At 36.2% G+C, this 19250-nt stretch overlaps 1 protein-coding gene across 1 annotated transcript in view; it reads right to left on the reverse strand.

The window, feature by feature from the left end:
• B4GALT5 (beta-1,4-galactosyltransferase 5) overlaps nt 1-19250 on the reverse strand; it is a 103282-nt gene that overhangs the window by 12910 nt on the left and 71122 nt on the right. The window contains exons 2-3 of the mRNA XM_074288574.1: nt 8750-8884; nt 89-202 (exon numbers count right to left, since the gene is read on the reverse strand). Coding sequence (XP_074144675.1) covers nt 89-202; nt 8750-8884 — 249 coding nt within the window. The remainder of the gene's footprint in view (nt 1-88; nt 203-8749; nt 8885-19250) is intronic.

Genomic DNA, 19250 nt, shown 5'->3' on the forward strand with positions numbered 1-19250 from the left:
TCCAAGAGAGTTTGTTTAAAGAAATCAAATTCAGGGAAGACTCTAGCTGGTGGAAATGTAGGAAAATGAGAGATAGGGCATTACTCACTCATAGAAGGGAGTCTTTCAGGGCAGGTATGGTTTGCAAAGTATGTAAAGTCTTCAGGAAGAAAAGTTGTGGTTTGCAGGAAGGTTTCACTGTGATTCAAGTCAAGAGGATAATCTGGAGGGAAGGAGGAGTGGGGGAAAAGGGGAGAGAAAAAAGCAAGTTCAAATGAGAAATTTTTGATATCCTGTGCCTTTTTCATACAAAAGATAAGAAGTTTTCTTTAGATAGTATTCAGGCAGAAACAGGTATTTCCCTCAAACAGGTAACATTTGTAACATATTAGATGACCAAAAAACTTAGTTATTGATAATAATATTTGAAACAGTTTTAAATATACTTACCATTTTATAATAATGACTGTTAGTCAATCACAGCACAGGATAATACCAATTTTGCTAGCTATTTCTATTTCAGTCTCTTTCCCAGACTATTTTGCTTTTAATGTTCAACTTATTTTTTTCTGAATTCTGAATCTTATCATTAAAATTACATGAAAAATAAATGGTTCCTTATTCTTTGCTTTTTTAATTTTGTTTTGTAAGGTGGGGGCAACATGGCTAATGTTGAACTACGTTTTGCATGACTTCACAATATAATTGATATCATTATTACTTGTCTTCTAAATAGATGGCAGACAGGTTAGAGGGAGTCAAAGAATTTAGTATTGAAAAAAAAAATTGGAGAAATAAGGGGAAACAAAGTATATAAATGGCTGTCTGCCTTTCCTTCTAACCCTTGAATTCTAGTACCATATTTACAATATGGATATGGTGAGAAATACAAGGAAGAAAGTTTCACCATTAAAGTATCTGACCTGCTGCTGAACCCTCCTATACATGTGCTATATTGCCCAATCAGATTGTAAACTCCTTGAGAATAAGCATTGTTTTGTTTTTTTCCTATTTATATCCCCATCATTTATGGCAAAGTACTTCACATATCATAAGCTTGTAATAAATTTTGATTGACTGATTCACTTACTCACTCACTAGGCCAAAGGATAATTTCTCTCCCACAGAAGAAATGACCTTTCCCCGCTGCCCCCTTCAGCTGTTGCATAAGATTTTTTAGTTTCTCGTTTAAATTTTTGTTTTCATTATAAATAATGTGTAAGTTATAGTTTTCTTGCAAGGCTATAAGCCCTTTGTCTTATTTATCTCAGTATTGCAATCCTAGCACAGGGGCCTGCACAGAGAGATCCTTTAAAATCATTCTGACAGAAGGGTACCCATTTATTTCAACTTACTACTCCCCACAAGTGCTGAGAGAAGGGAAGGAAATTCAAAGAAGAATCTACTTGCAGAGAATTTTAGAGGGACAACTTAGAGAGACTAAGGGAATTCTACACATTTAAAAAAAAGTTTTTCCTGGGACAACAAAGCAGTGCCTGGCCCAGAGTCAAGCAATCACTCCAAATCTGGCAAGGAATAATTCATACAAAGAACAAGAGACACTGAAAGGGAAGGGAGAACTGTTTGCACACCATCCTCTTGAGGATCTTTAGTTGTCATATCCTAGAGTCCTAGGATCATAAAGTTCATAGTCCACATAATGAACTCCCACTACTATTTTGATAAATTAGATAACATGTCTCTGTTTCTGCTTATTCTTTTAATTGATTTTGTGATTCATGCTTTGTCCTAGTACAGAATACAGTATAAGTTATTCCTAGCCTCATCCTCTGCTGACTTCTCTACATCAGGAGAGTGAGACAGGCAAAGGGAGAAAGAGCCATTCTCCAACAGGCAAGGCAACCCTGTCCAGGTCCCAACTCCAATTGGGCAAGTCAGAAACTCTCAAGAGGTCCAGGTAACTTCCCCAAGCTATATACATGGCACAACAGGTCCTGACAGGCTTCAGTGGGGAAAACTTCCCTGGGGAAGAGGAAAACCACAGGTCAGGCACTCTTCAGGCCTGCCTGGGCCCAAGTACTCCCACTGCCCCTCAGGATTAGAAGAGAGCTCCCCAGGCTCATGATCTACCTCAAGCCCTCTCCTTCAGGTATAATCTTTTCCAGTTAGAGGCTGAGATCCCAGAGTGCTATTTTTCTGCTCTGGTTTGGTTTACCCCAAACAGCATAATACCAGGCATACAAAAGGAGCTTAAATGCTTACTGATTGCCTGGACCAAAAAATAAAATTTTAAAAATTAGGAAAAACAAGACAATTAAAATATGATTAAATGGGAAGAGTACAAAGTCTCAGGCTTTGTGTGAAGGAGAGATCACTTCAAGCAGAGCGAACCAAGAAGTCTTTGAATTTCAGAAAACTTGCAGAGGTAATTTTCTTGAAAAGGAAAAAAAAAAAATTGCCATAATTACATTTCGCTTATATTGGACAAAACATCTAATACTAAAAATTAAAATAGTAAACATTCTTCATGAACAAACTAATCAACATAAAACAATGGTTTCTAAGCTTCAGAACCATAACCAACAGGAAATAGAAAAAGGGCACAATTTCCCCCAAGAACTTATCTGTAGTTAATGTACCTACAATTTTGGGGCTGGATTTTAGGTGAAAATTCCTGTATTGAAAGTCTCCTGGGGACAAGGGAGAATAATAAGCTAGATACAAAGTAGACAGAGCAGTGACCCTAAATCTGACCTCAGATATTTGACACTTACTTTGTGGGCCTGGGGAAGGAGGCAAGGAAGAGGACAAAATTCTTAAATTTTGGAAGGAGCTCTCTGAGGACACAAAGTCCATGAATCCCCTTCTACTTGTGTGAATGAATTCTTGGATAGTTGTCTAGGTTATGTTTCAAGTTTACCAGTTGCAGATTCTCTCCCAAAGCAACATGAGAATTGGTGAGCAGCTCTAATTACTAAGAAGATCCTTATGTTGAGGTAACATCTGCCTTATGAAACCTTTGCTGGTCTTAGACTCAACTCATTAGGACAAAGCACAAGACTGATTTCACTCTCATCTAAATCTTCCAAAGGAACCCTTCCCACATGCTATTCAACTCTTTAAGGATCGAGGGGGAGGAAGAATTAAGTTCATCGATTGCATTGTAAAGTAGCTTCTTTGTACATGGTTAATTGGTGGTAGGCCTACACACCTCTCAAGCAACAAAAAAACTATCAGGGAATTAAAAAAATTCAGTTGCATATCCTCTAAGTAGCACTTATCTCATCTTTGTATTCCCAAACCCAGAATGTTACCTTAAACATAGTTTTACTATGTTCAAATTTTTAAAATCTGTTCTCTACTTTTCTTTGGCAACAAACTGCATTTACTGCATGGGTGACATTTTGAAGATTTCTGAACTTTTAACCTAATCTTCCTTCCTTCTTTCCTTTCTTTTCAGAACTGAACAAGATGAGGTAAGATCTCTCAGGACAGTTGTGAAAATCGAGTAAGGCTTCATCTACTTCAGAGTTAGAGTAGACCTGAAGGTCTTTGAGCATTGATTCAAGGACATACTTAAGTCCCATGACATCATTTTCTCCCTATTTCAATCAAATATGGGCAACTATGTATTTATTAGTCAAGTTTAATTTTTTGGGTAGTTCCTGCACTTATATTCTGTTAAGACTCTCAGCCAATGAGGATGAGGGTCAGTAGTGGGAGGGGCATTTGCATTAGGGATTTAAGTGTCAAACCTGTCCCAGAAGGTGCCTCCTTCTCCTCCATTGCCTGCTTTGGGCCATACAATAAACTTTTGTTTTGCTCCTAGAGATCTCTCCAGCCTTTTTTTTTTTTTTTTTTTTTTTTTTAAATGGTGACCCCTCATCATTTCTGAGCCATACAGAACCAAGAGAAGAACATTGTACACAGTAATAATAAGATTATGTAATGATCAATTGTAATGACTTGGCTCTTTTTAACAATGAAGTGATTTAAGGCAATTCCAATAGACTTGATGGGAAAAGCCATCTGCATTCAGAGAAAGATTGAATGTGGATCAAAGCATAGTATTTTTACTTCTTTGTTTTTAACTTTTTATTCCTTTTTAATTTTGCTTTTGAACTGATTTTTTAAGTAGCATGACAAATATGGAAATATCTTTTAGAAGAACTGCACATGTTTAACCCATATTGAATTGTTTGCTGTCTAGAAGAGTATTTGGAAAAATGAAATACTATTTTTTAAAAAAGAGAGAAGAGGTCTTCTCACCTAAAGGAACACATAGTCACCATGTGGCTAATGCTAATAGCCTCACACACAAAGCTACTTCTCATTCATACCAACCATATGTGAAGTCTATGCCATGAAATAAATCTGTTTTTGGCAACTATTCCTTCTAGTATGTTACTTAAAACAATAGACAGTGATGAATGGAAAATGATAAATGATGATTCCAAGTCCATCATCTCTCCTCAGACTCCAATGTGGACAGCTCAAGGCCCTGAACACAAGAGCCTTGGAAACAGCAGTGTCCCCCAAACTATCAGACTTACTTCCAGTCCAGCTTCTGAAAGTCATAACTGAGGAAAGAAATGACTGAGGAGGAACCTACCTTTCTTATTACAACCACCACCCACTGCTGACCAACTGCCATCAACAAGCAGATAGGCACAAGAGCCCTAGATAGTAGTATTCCTTTCCCCCAGACTATGGGTCTTGCTTCTAAACCTATGCCCACAACCTTGTATGGGAAAGCAATGCCTGTAAAGAAGAAGCCAGCCAATCTCACCAACTTCCAACTAACCATTTTCACAAGTCTGGCAGCCAGTGTGGCTGATGCTAGGAAGGCATCCTGAGGGACAGATAATAGGCAGCATGTGCCAGATCAAGTCAAACCACTACCAACACCTTGACTACCATCTTCCTTTGGACTGTGATGGAGATAATCTAGGCAGCCTAGACTTCTCTCACAAGTAGCTGCCACAGTCACATCTTTTGAAGAACCAGAAAAGAAATTTCACACCACCTAACTCCTTGGAACTGTCAAATGGCTCATCATCAGAAAATGATAAGGATTTATCAGTGGAAATGACATAAAAGAAGCATTAACACCTATTCTGCAGTAGTATACCATGGACTGTGGATCCTTTCTATCCAAATTGTATCTTAAACCTTCCCGATGAGTATTAGCCCCATTTAGGATATGTGTTCCTTGAGAGTGTCTTACTTTTTTTTTTTTGTATTCTCAATATTTAGCACAATACTTAATATTTGTAAGCAATAATAAATTACTAATTCATCATTTAAGAACCCTCTTTATTGAAAAGCAAACAATTTCATTTCAGAATAAGATGCCACAAGATTAAAAATCATAAAATGTCAAGAGCTGGAAGGAACTAGACATCATCTAGTTCAAATCCCTTCATTTTAAAGATGAGAACAATTAGCCACAGAAAGTGGGCAAGGTGATTTGGCCAAGGTTATGCAATCTATTAGTGCCCCCAGGGCTGACCTAGAACCAAGGGCTCCTGATCCTTAATTCAATGCTCTTCCCATTAGCAGAGATTTAACTGGTCTAATGACCTTTTAAAAAGTCTGACTCATAATCTAAAAGCAGGTTAATGGAAGATAATAAAAAGTTATTAGGAATAATAATAACCAATTGGTAAGTAAAGATAAAAAGAAAAAATATGTTTGGAATTTGAAACTATCCTGGTGCAAGAGTTATTTCCTTATATTTTAGGAAGTATCAAGAACTTGTCTTTCCTACAAATACAGATATTTCTTAATGTCAGCAGAAAAAAATACTACTATTATTCATGTAAGTATATACTGCTGGGGAAAGACAGAATTACAAATTTAATACAGTATCTCCCCTCATTTTGATCCCTCACTGCTGTTCAGCTCTACAGTTATTTCAAATCTATTCTACCTTCAAGTCCCTAAGATCTACAATCACTTTCTTCCTACTTTACATCCATTGAATGTAATTTCCCCCCTTTCTGCCTAATACACCAAGCATTCAGAGAGTTATTCTAACATTAAGGAGAGGGGTGGTAGGTACTGAGAAGGGATGCTAACAATTAGAGTTGTAAAAAGTTATATCCCTTGACTTCCTACTCGGGGTCTCTTGGAGACCATTAATTTCTAGAGAAATGTTTGACAAAGAAAAAAATTTTTAAAGCTATATTTAATGTAGCTTATTATGGGGGCAGTTAGGTGGCCCAGTAGATAGAACATACTCCTGCAGTCAGGCAGACCTGAGTTCAAATGTGATCTCAAACATTTGGCACTAGCTGGGTGATCTTATGCAAGTCACTTAGCCTGGACTGCCATGACCAAAAATAGTAAAAAAAAATATGTAACTTATTACATATGCACAGAATGAACAATAAGTTTTCTAAACAAAGGAGTTAAAGATACCCCTAACTTTCATATTCAACAATTTGTGATAAAAGGTCCTTTTCCTATCAGAATTTCTAAATCTAATATATCAGGAAAACTACAGTACTGATAGGTTAACTCAGTAGTTAAGACAAAAGGCTCAACTTTCAGAAGCAGAGCTTTCCAACATCCTACATGTAGGTTAAGTATCTTCTAAAGTGTCCTTATTTTCATTTTGTGTTAGCCTGAACTTACAGATCATCATTTAAGAGTACTTCACTGGAAGAAATACCAAATACTTTCCTAATCACTTGCACAAGTTTCAAAAGAGCCTAGAACTTTATTTTAATTTTATCCAACTATCCCAACCCCATACACACATCCTTCCATGCTCTTCAAATCTTATAAGGTTATCAGATCCTAATTACAGAATAACTTATAATTTCTTAAATTTGAAAATTTATGCACAACACTTTGCCAACCTTGAGCCACCATGTAAATGCCAGCTTTTTTTTTTTTTTTTTTTTTTTTAATGCTAGCTTTTATTATTGGCTTTATTATTATTTCAACATGATGAAAAGAAACAAGGAGGGGAAAAAAGGGAAGGGTAAGAAAAGGAAGGGGAGGGCAAGGGAGGGGAAGAAAAGGAAAGATATCCTTTTTTCCATGCTCCATATTTTCCCCACGACTAAAAGACCAGAGAAGAGACACCTCAGAAATGTAGCAAGCAATGTGCCTTGCATTGTATCTGGCCTGAATGGGGTTTTCTTGTCCAGTGATTCCTACTTCTAACTTGCGGGTTTTTTTCCTGTTACTGTTCCTACAATTTTCAATGACCAAACAATTATTTATTGAGTACCTATACTGTGTCTGACACTGCATTATGTTAAATGGTCCATATTTCAGCTCTCTGTAACTCTAGATATACTGCTGATCTCTTTGCCCTTAGACTCCTCCAATTTGGTGGCGACAAGGACATAATGGAAACAATGTGTCCATCCTGCAAACCCTCTCGATCTCATCCATCATGTTTCCATGTGCAAACCCCATACCCACACACTCCATATTATAAGATTCCCTGAAAAAAGCACCCCTTTCATTATACTGACTATATAATAAGCTTGGAAGACAAGCAAAGTCAGAAAAGGCTCTTCAAGAATGTGAGTACAACTCTGCAAAGTATTAGAAAAGGATTGTTTGATTAACTGAAATTATACCATGGGGGAAATCCCAGATGCAAGGGGGGAATGTAGACTTTAGATATAATCATTAAGGTTTTTCCTCCAGGGAAGTATTCTATTTTATTTCCATGATCTAGGATGTTACCTCAAGACTACATGGCTATCATTAGCTAGAAACCAGCAAGAAGCTAAATAGCAATCTGCATGGAGCAGGGGTAAACTTTCTAGAGTGAACATTCAATTCAACCAGCATTTACTTGTTATTGTTCAGTCATGTCTGACCCTTCAGGAAATACTCAAGTGGTTTGTCATTGCTTCCTCCATTGTATAGCTCATTATACAGATAAGAAAACATAGGCAAACAGGATTAAGTGACTTGCTCAAGGTCACACTGAGCCTTCCTGACTCCAGGCTCTGTACTCTATCCACTACGGCACTTAACTACCCCAAGCATTTATTAAATAACTACAATAGATGTACACTAGGGACTGAACTAATTGTTAGAAATAATAAGACAAAAACCAGTTTTTTTCTTCAAAGAACTTATATTTCATTGTAGAAAAAAACAACATGTAGAGATACAAATACTGGAATAAAAACCAAGTAAAAGAGGGGAAAGGATGAGGTAGAGAAGAGACTACCACTTGAGGATATCAGGACAGGCTTTGTGTTGGAGGTTGCACTTGAGTTGAGACTAAAAGGGGTGGGGCAGCTAGGTGTGGATAGAGTGGATAGTGGATAGAGCACCAGCCTTGAATTCAGGAGGACCCCAGTTCAAATTTGGTCTCAGACACTTAACACTTCCTAGCTCTGTGACCCTGGGCAAGTCACTTAACCCCAGCCTCAGAAAAAAAAAAAAAGAAAAAAAAAAAAAGAGAGAGAGAAACTAAAAGGAAACTAAAGATTTCAAGAGGAACAAGAGAAACAAAAGCATTTCAAGAAATATGTTTAATTAAGTCATAGGCACCATAAACCTCTCAATGCTTAGGAAGCCATCCTTGTAATGGTCTTAAAAGCCCTTACAGCCCCAGAAAGGAGATGATGTCTTGGAACTATCTAGTACTATTTAGGATTATAAGCAAATCAAAAGCTCTCTCAAAAGCTATTTTTATTAGGACATTAAGTTCTTCCAAATTCTCCTCTTCAGCCTGTACCTTTTTCCTTCAAAGGTCATTATTTAAACCAAATTTACCTTTACTAGGAAGAGGACTTCTAATCACCCGAGCTTCTTAGTGAAAATATACCTGAGTCATTTACACTGCTATTCCTCCTGGCATAGGCACTCCGTACCACCTGCTCATACACCTGAGCGCCTATTGTTCTCATGTTGTCTCGGATCAGAATGCCTTGGGCTTGCATCATGAAGAGGTAGGTGTTCACTGTAGAAAACAGAAAATGAAAGAAAAAAAGGAAAATAAGTTAGTTCAAGGACAGACATTTAGCTTCATTTCAATAATCAATAAGATTCTTTTCCAATTATCTAAAATTCCAAATCTATGTGCTGGGGCCAAGATTTATAGGGTATCAACCACTGCTGGGCTGCTGCCTAGGTTCTGAGGAAGTTCTGAAAATATCTGAAAACTTACAGCTTTCTGAAAACATATTCCCTTCTGCTTTTAAAATAAAGCAATGTCCATTATTTTGATTTTTAAACATTTTGATGATCTGAAGGCAAATATAAAAGTAAGCAATGACAACTAAAATAGAATGAACTGAGGCAAGCTTTTATTTCAGGTTGACCGTGGGATTTATCATTCTTTTGGTCTTAGCAACCACCAAATTGAATTTCTTCTCTAAATGTTTGTATTACTATTTAGAGAATTATGCTACTATCCTTCCAGTAACCCAGGTTTACAAACAAGTTTTTTACTTTTTCCTCTCGCAAAGACTCCATATCGAACAGACAATATTAAGTCTCAAGTTTAAAGTTTCAGCAATCCTACCTCGACACATCTGAAATCTGGCCTCTTCTTTCTACTCCTGAAACTAATAATAACCTAGCTGAAGTACTTTACAATCGATGTAAAGATTGTAAGATTACTTTGGATCTACTTTGTTATATATCTTGTAAGTATAAAGGTCTTTGCTCCTTTGCTCCAAGCTAGTTTCCTACTGCTTCCCAAAGAAATAAATCTCTAAACAAACTACAATGCCCAAGAAAAACAAACAAACAAACAAACAAACCCTAACCTGACATTTAAATCTCTCCACAATGCTGCTTCCACTTACTTTTTCAGATTTATTTCATGTTATTTCACTTCACACACTCTATATTCTGATCAAATTGGCCATTAAGCTGTTTCCTGAACATTCCATCTTCTGAATTTGCAAAATGTCCTCCATGTCTAGAATATACTCCTTCCTCACTTCTGCCTCAGTGAATCCCTAGTCTCATTCAATTCTCAAATATGGCACGCCAGAGCTATTTATAGATTTTTGCCAATGTCCCCCACAATTGCTAGCATTCAGTCCCTCTGGAAGTTAATTTGTAATCTGTAATACATGTCTGTATATAGGTTAAATCTTCACCCCCAAGTAGCAAAACAAAGTTTCTTAAGGGTGGAGACTATTTTGGTTTTGCCTTTGTATACCCAACACTTACCATTGTCCTTTGAACATGACAGATAAGCTTAAATAAATGTTGAATAGAAGGTAAGGATTATAAAAGGGATTTACAAGGTAAAGAAATGGACAGAAGGACAAAAAAAAGTCATGGTTGCTAGATAAGATGATGATACCTAAAGATGCAGAGATCTTCTCAACTTTCATTTTACTTTTTATTTTCTTGGAAAAACTGGAGAGAAAGTGGTTAATGGGAAGCATCAGTAAAAGAATAGCCAGTTAAAGTCAAAGGCATCCTCAGGCTCTGAAATAAGGAGATGTGATTGTCAATTTGCTCTGCAAAAACTGAGAACTGAAATCAGAAAAGAACTAACATCCCTCTTTTCAAATAAGGAAACGGTGTTAAAAGCTGCAAACTATCGGCCATTAAACCTACATTAAACGAATGGAAAAGTTCAACATATAAAGGAATAATTTGTGAAAATCTAGAAGAAATCATCTTGAACCTCTGCCTTTCAATGGCTCATTCATTGTTACTATTGACACATATACTCATCTCCCCCTTCCTAAAAACCAAAAACCAAAAAAGCAAATGTCCCCAATCATTGTATTACATTTTCACATGCCAAATTCCTAAAACAAAAAAGCTAACAGCTCTGTCTCCACTTTTTGTCTTATTTCCTTCCACTCAGTTCTTTGAAATCTGACTTTCTGACCTTACTCAACTGAAATTACTCCCTCCAAAATTAATAATAAAGTCTTAATTACCAAGACTGATGGGCTTTTCTCAATCCTTATTCTTGATCTCTCTGCATTTGACACAGTTGAACAAGCTCTCCTAGATACTCCCTTCCTTTCTGTGTTTTCATGAATCTGCTTTCTCTTGATGTTTATCCTACCTATCTGGCCTGCTCTCAGGCTCTGCTGCTGGATCATCATATTTACATCCCTCAACTGAGAATATATTCTCAGGGTTTTGTCCTGATCTCTCTTCTCTTTCTCATGGTGACCTCATCAGCTCCAAAGGCTTTAAGTACTATCACCATGAAGATGACTCCTAGATTTGTATAGCCAGCCTAAGACTCTCTGCTGGGATTCAATCCCCCATCACTAACTTGTTCTTGGACTCCAACTCAACAAGTACAAAAACAAACCCATTATCCCTACTATCCACCACCTCATCCTGCCCTTCTCTCCCAATTCTTCTTCAGAACTTTCCCTTTTCTGCTGAGGGCCCTACCATCCTTCCAAGTCATCCAGGTCCACAACCTCTTTTTCATACCAATCCCTTACTTTCCTTCAACCCTCATCTTCAATTAATTATTGCTAAGTCTTGTCAATTCTACCAGACTTCTCTAGTCTCTCCCTATAGATCTACACATTAGAACTGCCATTTTCTTTCAGGACCTCATTATCTCTTTTTATTGTTAGAATAGCCTTTTAATTGTCTTCACAACCTAATCCATTCTCTATGAAACTGCCAAAGTAATATTGCTAAAGCTCACCTCCCACCTGAGCTTTAAACTACATTAGCCTCCTATACTTCTAAGATAAAATATAAACTCAATCTGGCTCCAATCTACATTTACAGCTTTATTATATATTATTTCCCTTCAGTCATTAAAGAGTCTACTAGCTATTCTTAGCACATTATCTGGCAGAAAGAGTATAATAAATACTTGTTGACTTGACTTTGAACTCTTGTTCCTCACACATGACAATTCATCTTCAGTCTAAGTCTAATACACATTCTATTTCCCAAGCCTCGAATGCACTTTTTGACCACTTTCTCTTGAATAGTTTCTTTAGAAATTCAGCTCAACAGCCATATTATACAAGAGGTCTTCCATGTGTCTTCCACCTATTAGCTATGTACCCCCAACTCACACATAAATTACTCCGTATTTTGTGTTCTTTTATATATATAAAACCTTGTATACATACATTTTCTTTCTCCCAACAGAATGTAGATTCTTGAGGGTAAGAGTTATTTCATTTTTGCTTTGTATTCCCAAGATTTTAGATGACACAAATCTAAGAGGGATAGCTAACACAATGGAAACACGATCCAAAAATATTTCAACAAGCTTGAATACCTCACTGAATCTAATAAAATGAACTTTTAACAGGAATAAAATTAAAATCATATTGATTCAAGAATTCCAAAAGCATAAAATGGGAAAGGTTCACATAAAAATAGTTCTTCACTACACTCCTTTGAAGAGTCAGAAGGACTACAAGTGTTGCACATTACACAAATTTTCATTTTTCTGATGTACTGATAAATTATATTGGGTTGGGGCAGTGAATTGATTAGGAAGATATTTTTAAAAAGGACTGCTTGCCTTGCTACAGTAAGGACCCAGTTGAAATTATATAACATAAATTTGTAGTGGGCTCAGTCAACACTATTTGGGACTTTCTCCAGTTTTTTCCAGCATCATGTGAGTGGGAGTCAAGGTAGAGAATGGTGAGAATAATCCAAGGCTGGAGTTTGGCAGAGCAAATCTTTGATCAGATAAAGGGGCAAGGAAATCATGAGAAGAGGACAGTGTAGAGCTGAACTGATTTACCAAGAAGTCAAGATGGGGAAGGAAGAAAGTCTACCCGCTGTAGGGATGATAGCCTGGAAAAGAATTGAGGGTAGAATGATTTTAGAGATTGATGTGACGATGAAGAACAGTGTTTGGAGTTATAAGGTGATCTGCAGAAGATAAATGTCGAAGTAGAGAAATGAAGAAAATTTAAAAATAATTCATTAGATTTGGCAATTAAGAGATCTTTGGTAGCTTTGAAGATGTGGTAGAAAGCTGAATGATGAGTAGGAAGTCAGAATGAAGAATCCAGTAAAGAATGAGAGGAAAGGAAGCAGAGACACCAATTATAGAGGCTTTCCTATAGATTTTATCCAAAAAAGAGAAGAGAAATATAGGATGGTATCTAGCAAGAATGAATGGATCCTATGAGTTTTTTTGAGAATAGGAAGACTTGGGGCTGTTTGTAGGCATTTCAGAAGTAGTTAATGTGAGGAATACAGAGATATGACTGAGTTTTTGTTCTTAAGAACCTTACAAAGTTAGGAGAGGAAGTTGACTCTCAGACACTTTGCCTACTTAGATGTGCTCTTCAGATATGTGAGGTAAACTGAAAAGAACTTTTTCTCTCAGTCATAAGTCTTTGAGACTCACTGTTTTCCTTTATCCACTATAGTCCCCAGGGCTAAGTAATAAGCATTATATTTAGCTTTAGATTTTCAGCACTTACAGATTTGTCCCAGCTTTTATCATGATTTGGATAGTTTCTGATTTGGGGATGTTTTTTTTTTTTTTTTTTGGAAGATTACTTTCAACAAGATTTTCAGGCATAGATTGTCGGAAATGACCATGCTTTGATTTTTTTGAGCTGATGTTGTCTTTCATAATAAACTAGAATCTACATATAAGCCCAGAATGTGCCATTGGTAATAGCACGTCAGCACAGATTTTTAAGTACAATAATCTTGAAAATGATTAGTGAGAGCAGCAATGTTGGGGAAACAAAAAGATGGGAAAGTTTCACAAGGATTTGCTATTGTTTGTACTTCAGGGACTGGAAGAGGGCCAAATGTATATAATTACCATAATATAAACTATCCTCCTCCTTCTCTTCTCTCCCATTCTGATTTATAAAAAACTTAAATGGTAGCATGTAGTTGGTCTAATTTTCATGTTGGTCACTCTTACCACCCTCATCCTTTCAAACATATCTCACATTAGACAACCAATCTATATTCCAAGGGTAGTCTAATAATGATAACATTGTGATTTTCTCATTCAAGATGTATACATTGAGTTCCAGTTCTGTACCCTGTGTCACCTTTTAAGGAAGCATAAGACCAGCTTCCAGAAACTTTCATGTGCCAGTTTGACAATAGGGCAAGTCCATATATGCAATCAATGAAAAAACTGAGGCCATTCACCAAGAGCTCCCTCTCCTCTTCTTAACACACGTCACTCAGATGCCTCCGGCCTGCCAGATGCCTACTTCTCTTCTTTCACCCATTTCAAATGAAGAAATGGTTTTCTTGCTATAACAAGCCCTTCTTTCACACAAATGATTTCATTCCATACTGTCTTCTTAGTCTCTCTATCTTTACCATTTGTATACTGCTGCTTCCCTACTATATAGAAACATGCTAATGTCTTTTCCATCCTCAAAAAAGCCTCACTTAACTCCACCTACCTATATTATCTTCTTTCTCCCCTCTTTTGTGCTAAACACTTTGAGAAAAGCATCTATAATTAATGCCTCCATTTCATCTCCTCTCACTCTCTTAACTCTTTATAGTCTGACTTAAAACATCTTAACTGAAATTGCTCTCTAAAGTTACCAATGATATTTTAATGGCCAAATCTAATCTTTATCTTTTGTGACCTCTCTGCAGTCTTTCACATAGTCAATCCCCCCCCCCCCTTCTTGAAACTCTCTTCTTTAGGTTTTCATGACACTACTCTCTCCTGTTTTTTTTGTGGCATTGTTGTTGGTTTTCTTCCATCTTATTGCCTTAAATCTCATTCTATATCTCCTTTGTAAATCTCCATCCTTTAGCAAGGAGGTCCTCCAAAGCTCTTTCCTGGGCACTCTGTTTCACTTGGTGATCTTTTTAACTCCCATGGTTTCTAGTCTCTCTACACAGATGACTTTCAAATCTACCTGTCCAGCCCTCATGTCTCTCCTGATCTCCAGTCTCACATGTCCAATTGCTTACTGAATATCTTGAATTGAATGTCCCATAAATATTGAACACAATGTGTCCCAAACTGAACTCATTATCTTTTCTGCATTACCTCCCCACCCCCCACCTCCAAACTTCCCAAATATGTCAAGAGTACCATCATCCTCCCAGTCACTCAGGCTCCCAAACTAGATACCATCCTTGACTCTTAATTCTCCAATCAGTTGTCAAGTCCTGCCATTGCAAGCCTCTTTCTTGGTACAGTCCATCATCACTTCACATGAGGACCACTTCAATGTAAAATTGTTGTTTGGTTTCCCTGCTTCAAGTCTTGTCTCCATTTCAGTCCATTCTCCACTTAAATGTTAAAAAGATGTCCTATGACACAATTCTGCTGGCCATTCTTCCCACCTTTCCATTCACTAAAACCCAGTGGCTTCCTATTACCTGAAAATCCTCTACTCGTCTTTTTTAAATCCTTCAAAATATTACCCTTTACTACTTTTCCAGTTTTCTTCCATCTTATTTCCCTTCACGTAATTGTGATGTTACTGGCTTCCTTGCTGTTCTTCACACATAACGATCTCATAATTGGGCATTTTCACTTGCTATTCTCAATATCTAGAAATCATTTCCTCTGCATCTGATTTCCCTAAAGTCTCTTCTTCTGCAACGAATCTGTCTAGTACTCCTTAATGTTTTCTCTCTGTTTATTATGTATAATTAATTTTTTATACATTTTGTTTGTATGGAGCTCACATTAGGCTGCAAGTTCTTTAAAAACAGGAACAGTTTTTTTTTTTTCTTTCTTGATAGTCCCAGGGCTTGCCACAGTGCCTTGTCTATAGTAGGCACTTAATAAATGCTTTTTTGACTTGACTCTTTTTTATACATGGGTCTTGGTTCTCCATGCTCCAAAAGGTATTCACTAACTATTGGAATTCTCTCCATTTCCTTTCATCAAAACCTCCTGGCTGTACAAAATAAAACTAAAGACCATCATCAAAAGCTCTTATGGTGACAGGGATACTTGAGTGACAAACTTACAAAACCAGAATGACATCAACACATGAAGTAATTGGAGATTGAGCTCAACTAGCATTCCCAAAATCAAGCAAGAGTTTATAACAAAAAGCTAAAATGCTTTTAGAAACAAAATGAGAGCTCTTGAGGAAAAAACTAGAAACTAAATAAGAACTATAAAAGAAAGAAAGAACAGGAAAGGGAATTAACAGTTTGGCACAAAAGGCAAAAAACTTTGTCCACACTCCCCGGAAATTAGAATAGACCAAATAGAAACCAATAATTTCATGAGACAACAAGAAATATCAAAACAAAGTCAAAAGACAAGGAAGAGGAGGAAGAAAAGGAGGAAGAGGAAGAGAAAAGAGAGGAAGAGGAAAAAAATGTACTTATAGCAAAAACAATGATCTAGAAAACAGACTGAGGAGAAAAACCTTAAGAATCACTAGACTATCTAAATTATCTAGACATTATAGTTCAAAAAAATCATAAAATAAAACTATCCAAATTTCTTAAAACTCTCAGCAACATTACAGACAAAATCCAGAATTTAGTTTCTAAGTCAGAGAAAAAATACTACAAGCATCCAGAAAGATAGAATTCAGAATCCCAAGAGACACAATAATGATCACGATGATTTAGCAGCTGATACTATAAAAGAGTAGAGATCTTGGAATGCACTAATACCAGAAGGCAAAGGATATGGGTTTACAATAAAAATAACACTCAGTAAAATTAAATATAATGATACAAGGGGAAAAAATGGACCTTTAATGAAATAAAGAACTTTCATATATTCCTGATGAAAAGACCAGAGCTGTAAAGAAAAAATGAATGAACAAAGATAAAGAACCCCTCTCTGAACCCTTGCATCATTTGGGGTCACAGGTAAGGCCTGACTGAGGAAAAATAAAGCAGAATTACAAAAAATTCTTCAATAATTTCTTTTCTTCCTTTTAACAATATAACTGCTAATTCTCTGCCTCCTCCCAGCCCCTCCCCCCTCACATCCATGCAGCAAATATGAATGTCAAGCAAAAAATCCACATTAACCAAAATATCTCCCTCATTCTATATCTAGCTGCTGTTTCATATTTGTTTTCAAATCCACAGGGCCCCAATGAGTTACCTTGCCATAGAAGATGATATGTACTGAATTGAAAGGAATGAGATTTTTTAGATGCAAAGGGTATTCGAAATAACAGTCAGAAGGATCCTTAAAAATCCACTAGTCCTCATTTTTATAGATAAAGAAACTGAGGTAGTGAGAAAAGAACTGATTTGTCATACAGTGATACAGTTACAGTGCCAGAAAGGAAGGATGACCTGCCCTGAAAGAACTAAATATTTCTTTAAGCAAGAGGGAAAAACAAGGGTTGGGTTTTCCCTATTTCTGCCTATGCTTTAAATATTCTAGTTGCTAATAGTCTGTTCCAATTGCACAATGCCTGGTATATAAAGGTTCCAAGAAGTTGAATATAATCCTTACATGTATACACCCACATGTCAAAGAGTTTAGATTACAGTAACCAGATATAAGCAGGGAGAGTTGCCTAGAGCATTGAGAAATTAAGTAACCTGCCCAGGATCACAGTGCCACTATATGTCAAAGATTCCTGGCTTTGAGGCAAGCTCTATTCACTTTTTAATACTGCCTCTCATAAAGGCATAAATGATCACTTTTCATTCACTGCCAAAAGGCTTTCCAAGCAATTTTATAATAATAATAATAACAATGATAACATTTGCACAACATTTACTAATAATATGTCAAACACTGTGCTAGCTAAGCCCTTCACAATTGTTTCATTTGATCCTCACAACAATTTTCAAGGTACTTACTATTATTATCCCATTTTTCCAGATGAGGAAACTGAAGCAAATAGAAGTGACTTGTCTAAAGTGACAGTATCTGAGATTTGAACTCAGGTCTAAATATTGCTCTTTGCTGCCATCTATTTGATTTTCTGTAAGAAAATCAAATGTCTCACTGAAGTGATGTTAATAACACTTAACTCTCTCAGAAATTGATGATGATGATCTACATTTATAAACAAATTCATTTCTCAATTGGGGGAGTCATCAGCTTGTTTAAATAATTCAGATTCAAATTGCCTCAATTATATCCTTTATTCTAACATGGTACTGATGATGATCTTTGCTCTAGCAAATTAGTGGTCTGACAGGGGCAGTTGATTTATAAATAAGTCCCAGAGACATACATACAAGTAATGTCGTTCTTCTAGATCATGTCTCATTTCTTATTCCCCAAAAATATTGTCTATCTTTGTATTAATCTTACCAAGAAGTTATGTATATATTATTTAATTTTGACTGGTCCTGTTAGTTTTTAACTGAATTCTTCTATGTCCTTATATTCTATAATAGATCTTGGCACAGACAGCAATCTAATGGGTGATTTTTTTGCATTATAATTAATTGCTGCAATATTAGATTATCAACAATTCCATGAAATTATGTTATTGCCTTTGGATACACAACAAAAGCAACTTTGCTAATTCTTTTATTAGATTCTTCTTGGAGAACTTCTGAACCAGTTTTCATATTTATATTCAGCTTCCTTTTCCTTCTGGTTTCATATATAAGAAGAATGTTAAAATTGATATGATTCGCATAATGCAGAAGTAGTCAAAAGATATAAATGGTCAGTTTTCAAAAGAGAAGCAAATTAAAACAACTCTGAAGTTTCACTTTACATCATATAGGCAAAGATCAACAGACAAAAATGGAAAATGTTAGAGGGAGATGAGCAGAGAATGAAAAGATAAGCCCACTAATGTATTATAGCCAGAACTGTAAATTGGTCCAAATATTCCTGATAGCAATGTGGAAATTATTTAAAAAAACAAAAAACAAACAAACAATATTAAAATGTATATATCTTCTGACTTGAATGATAATATAACTGGGTACAATAAAGAAGGTCAAAGATGTATGAAAGGCCTCACATATGCAAAAATATAGCAGCAGTTTCTGAGGAAAACCATTGGGTTAGGTAGATATCACTAAAAAGAGTGCATGAATGAAAGAGGATATTATTGTATCATAAGGAACAATGAATGTGAAGAATTCAGAGAACTTTGGAAGATTAATATGAACTGATGCAAAATAAGTAGAACTAAGAAAATTTCCAAAATTTCCACAATAATATAAAGGAAAATAATGATAAAAGACATCACAACTTTGATCAAGGTAGTGACCAGACAATTTATTATGATGAGGTCTAGGGTTCCTGATGGTCAGGGAACCAAACAATGAGGTTAGTGGCAAGTTCAGAGTTCAGGGAACCAAATGGCTCCTCTAGATTCCCCTAGGATTCGGTGCAGGGCAGGGAGTTGTGGAAACACCTTCTGGCGGGACAGAGGTTGTTCATAAAAGAATTTACCAACCCAAAAAGATAGACTAGTAAAAGTTTATTATTGGCA

This window comes from Sminthopsis crassicaudata, chromosome 2, assembly GCF_048593235.1.
Source record: "Sminthopsis crassicaudata isolate SCR6 chromosome 2, ASM4859323v1, whole genome shotgun sequence".
NCBI lineage: Eukaryota > Metazoa > Chordata > Mammalia > Dasyuromorphia > Dasyuridae > Sminthopsis > Sminthopsis crassicaudata.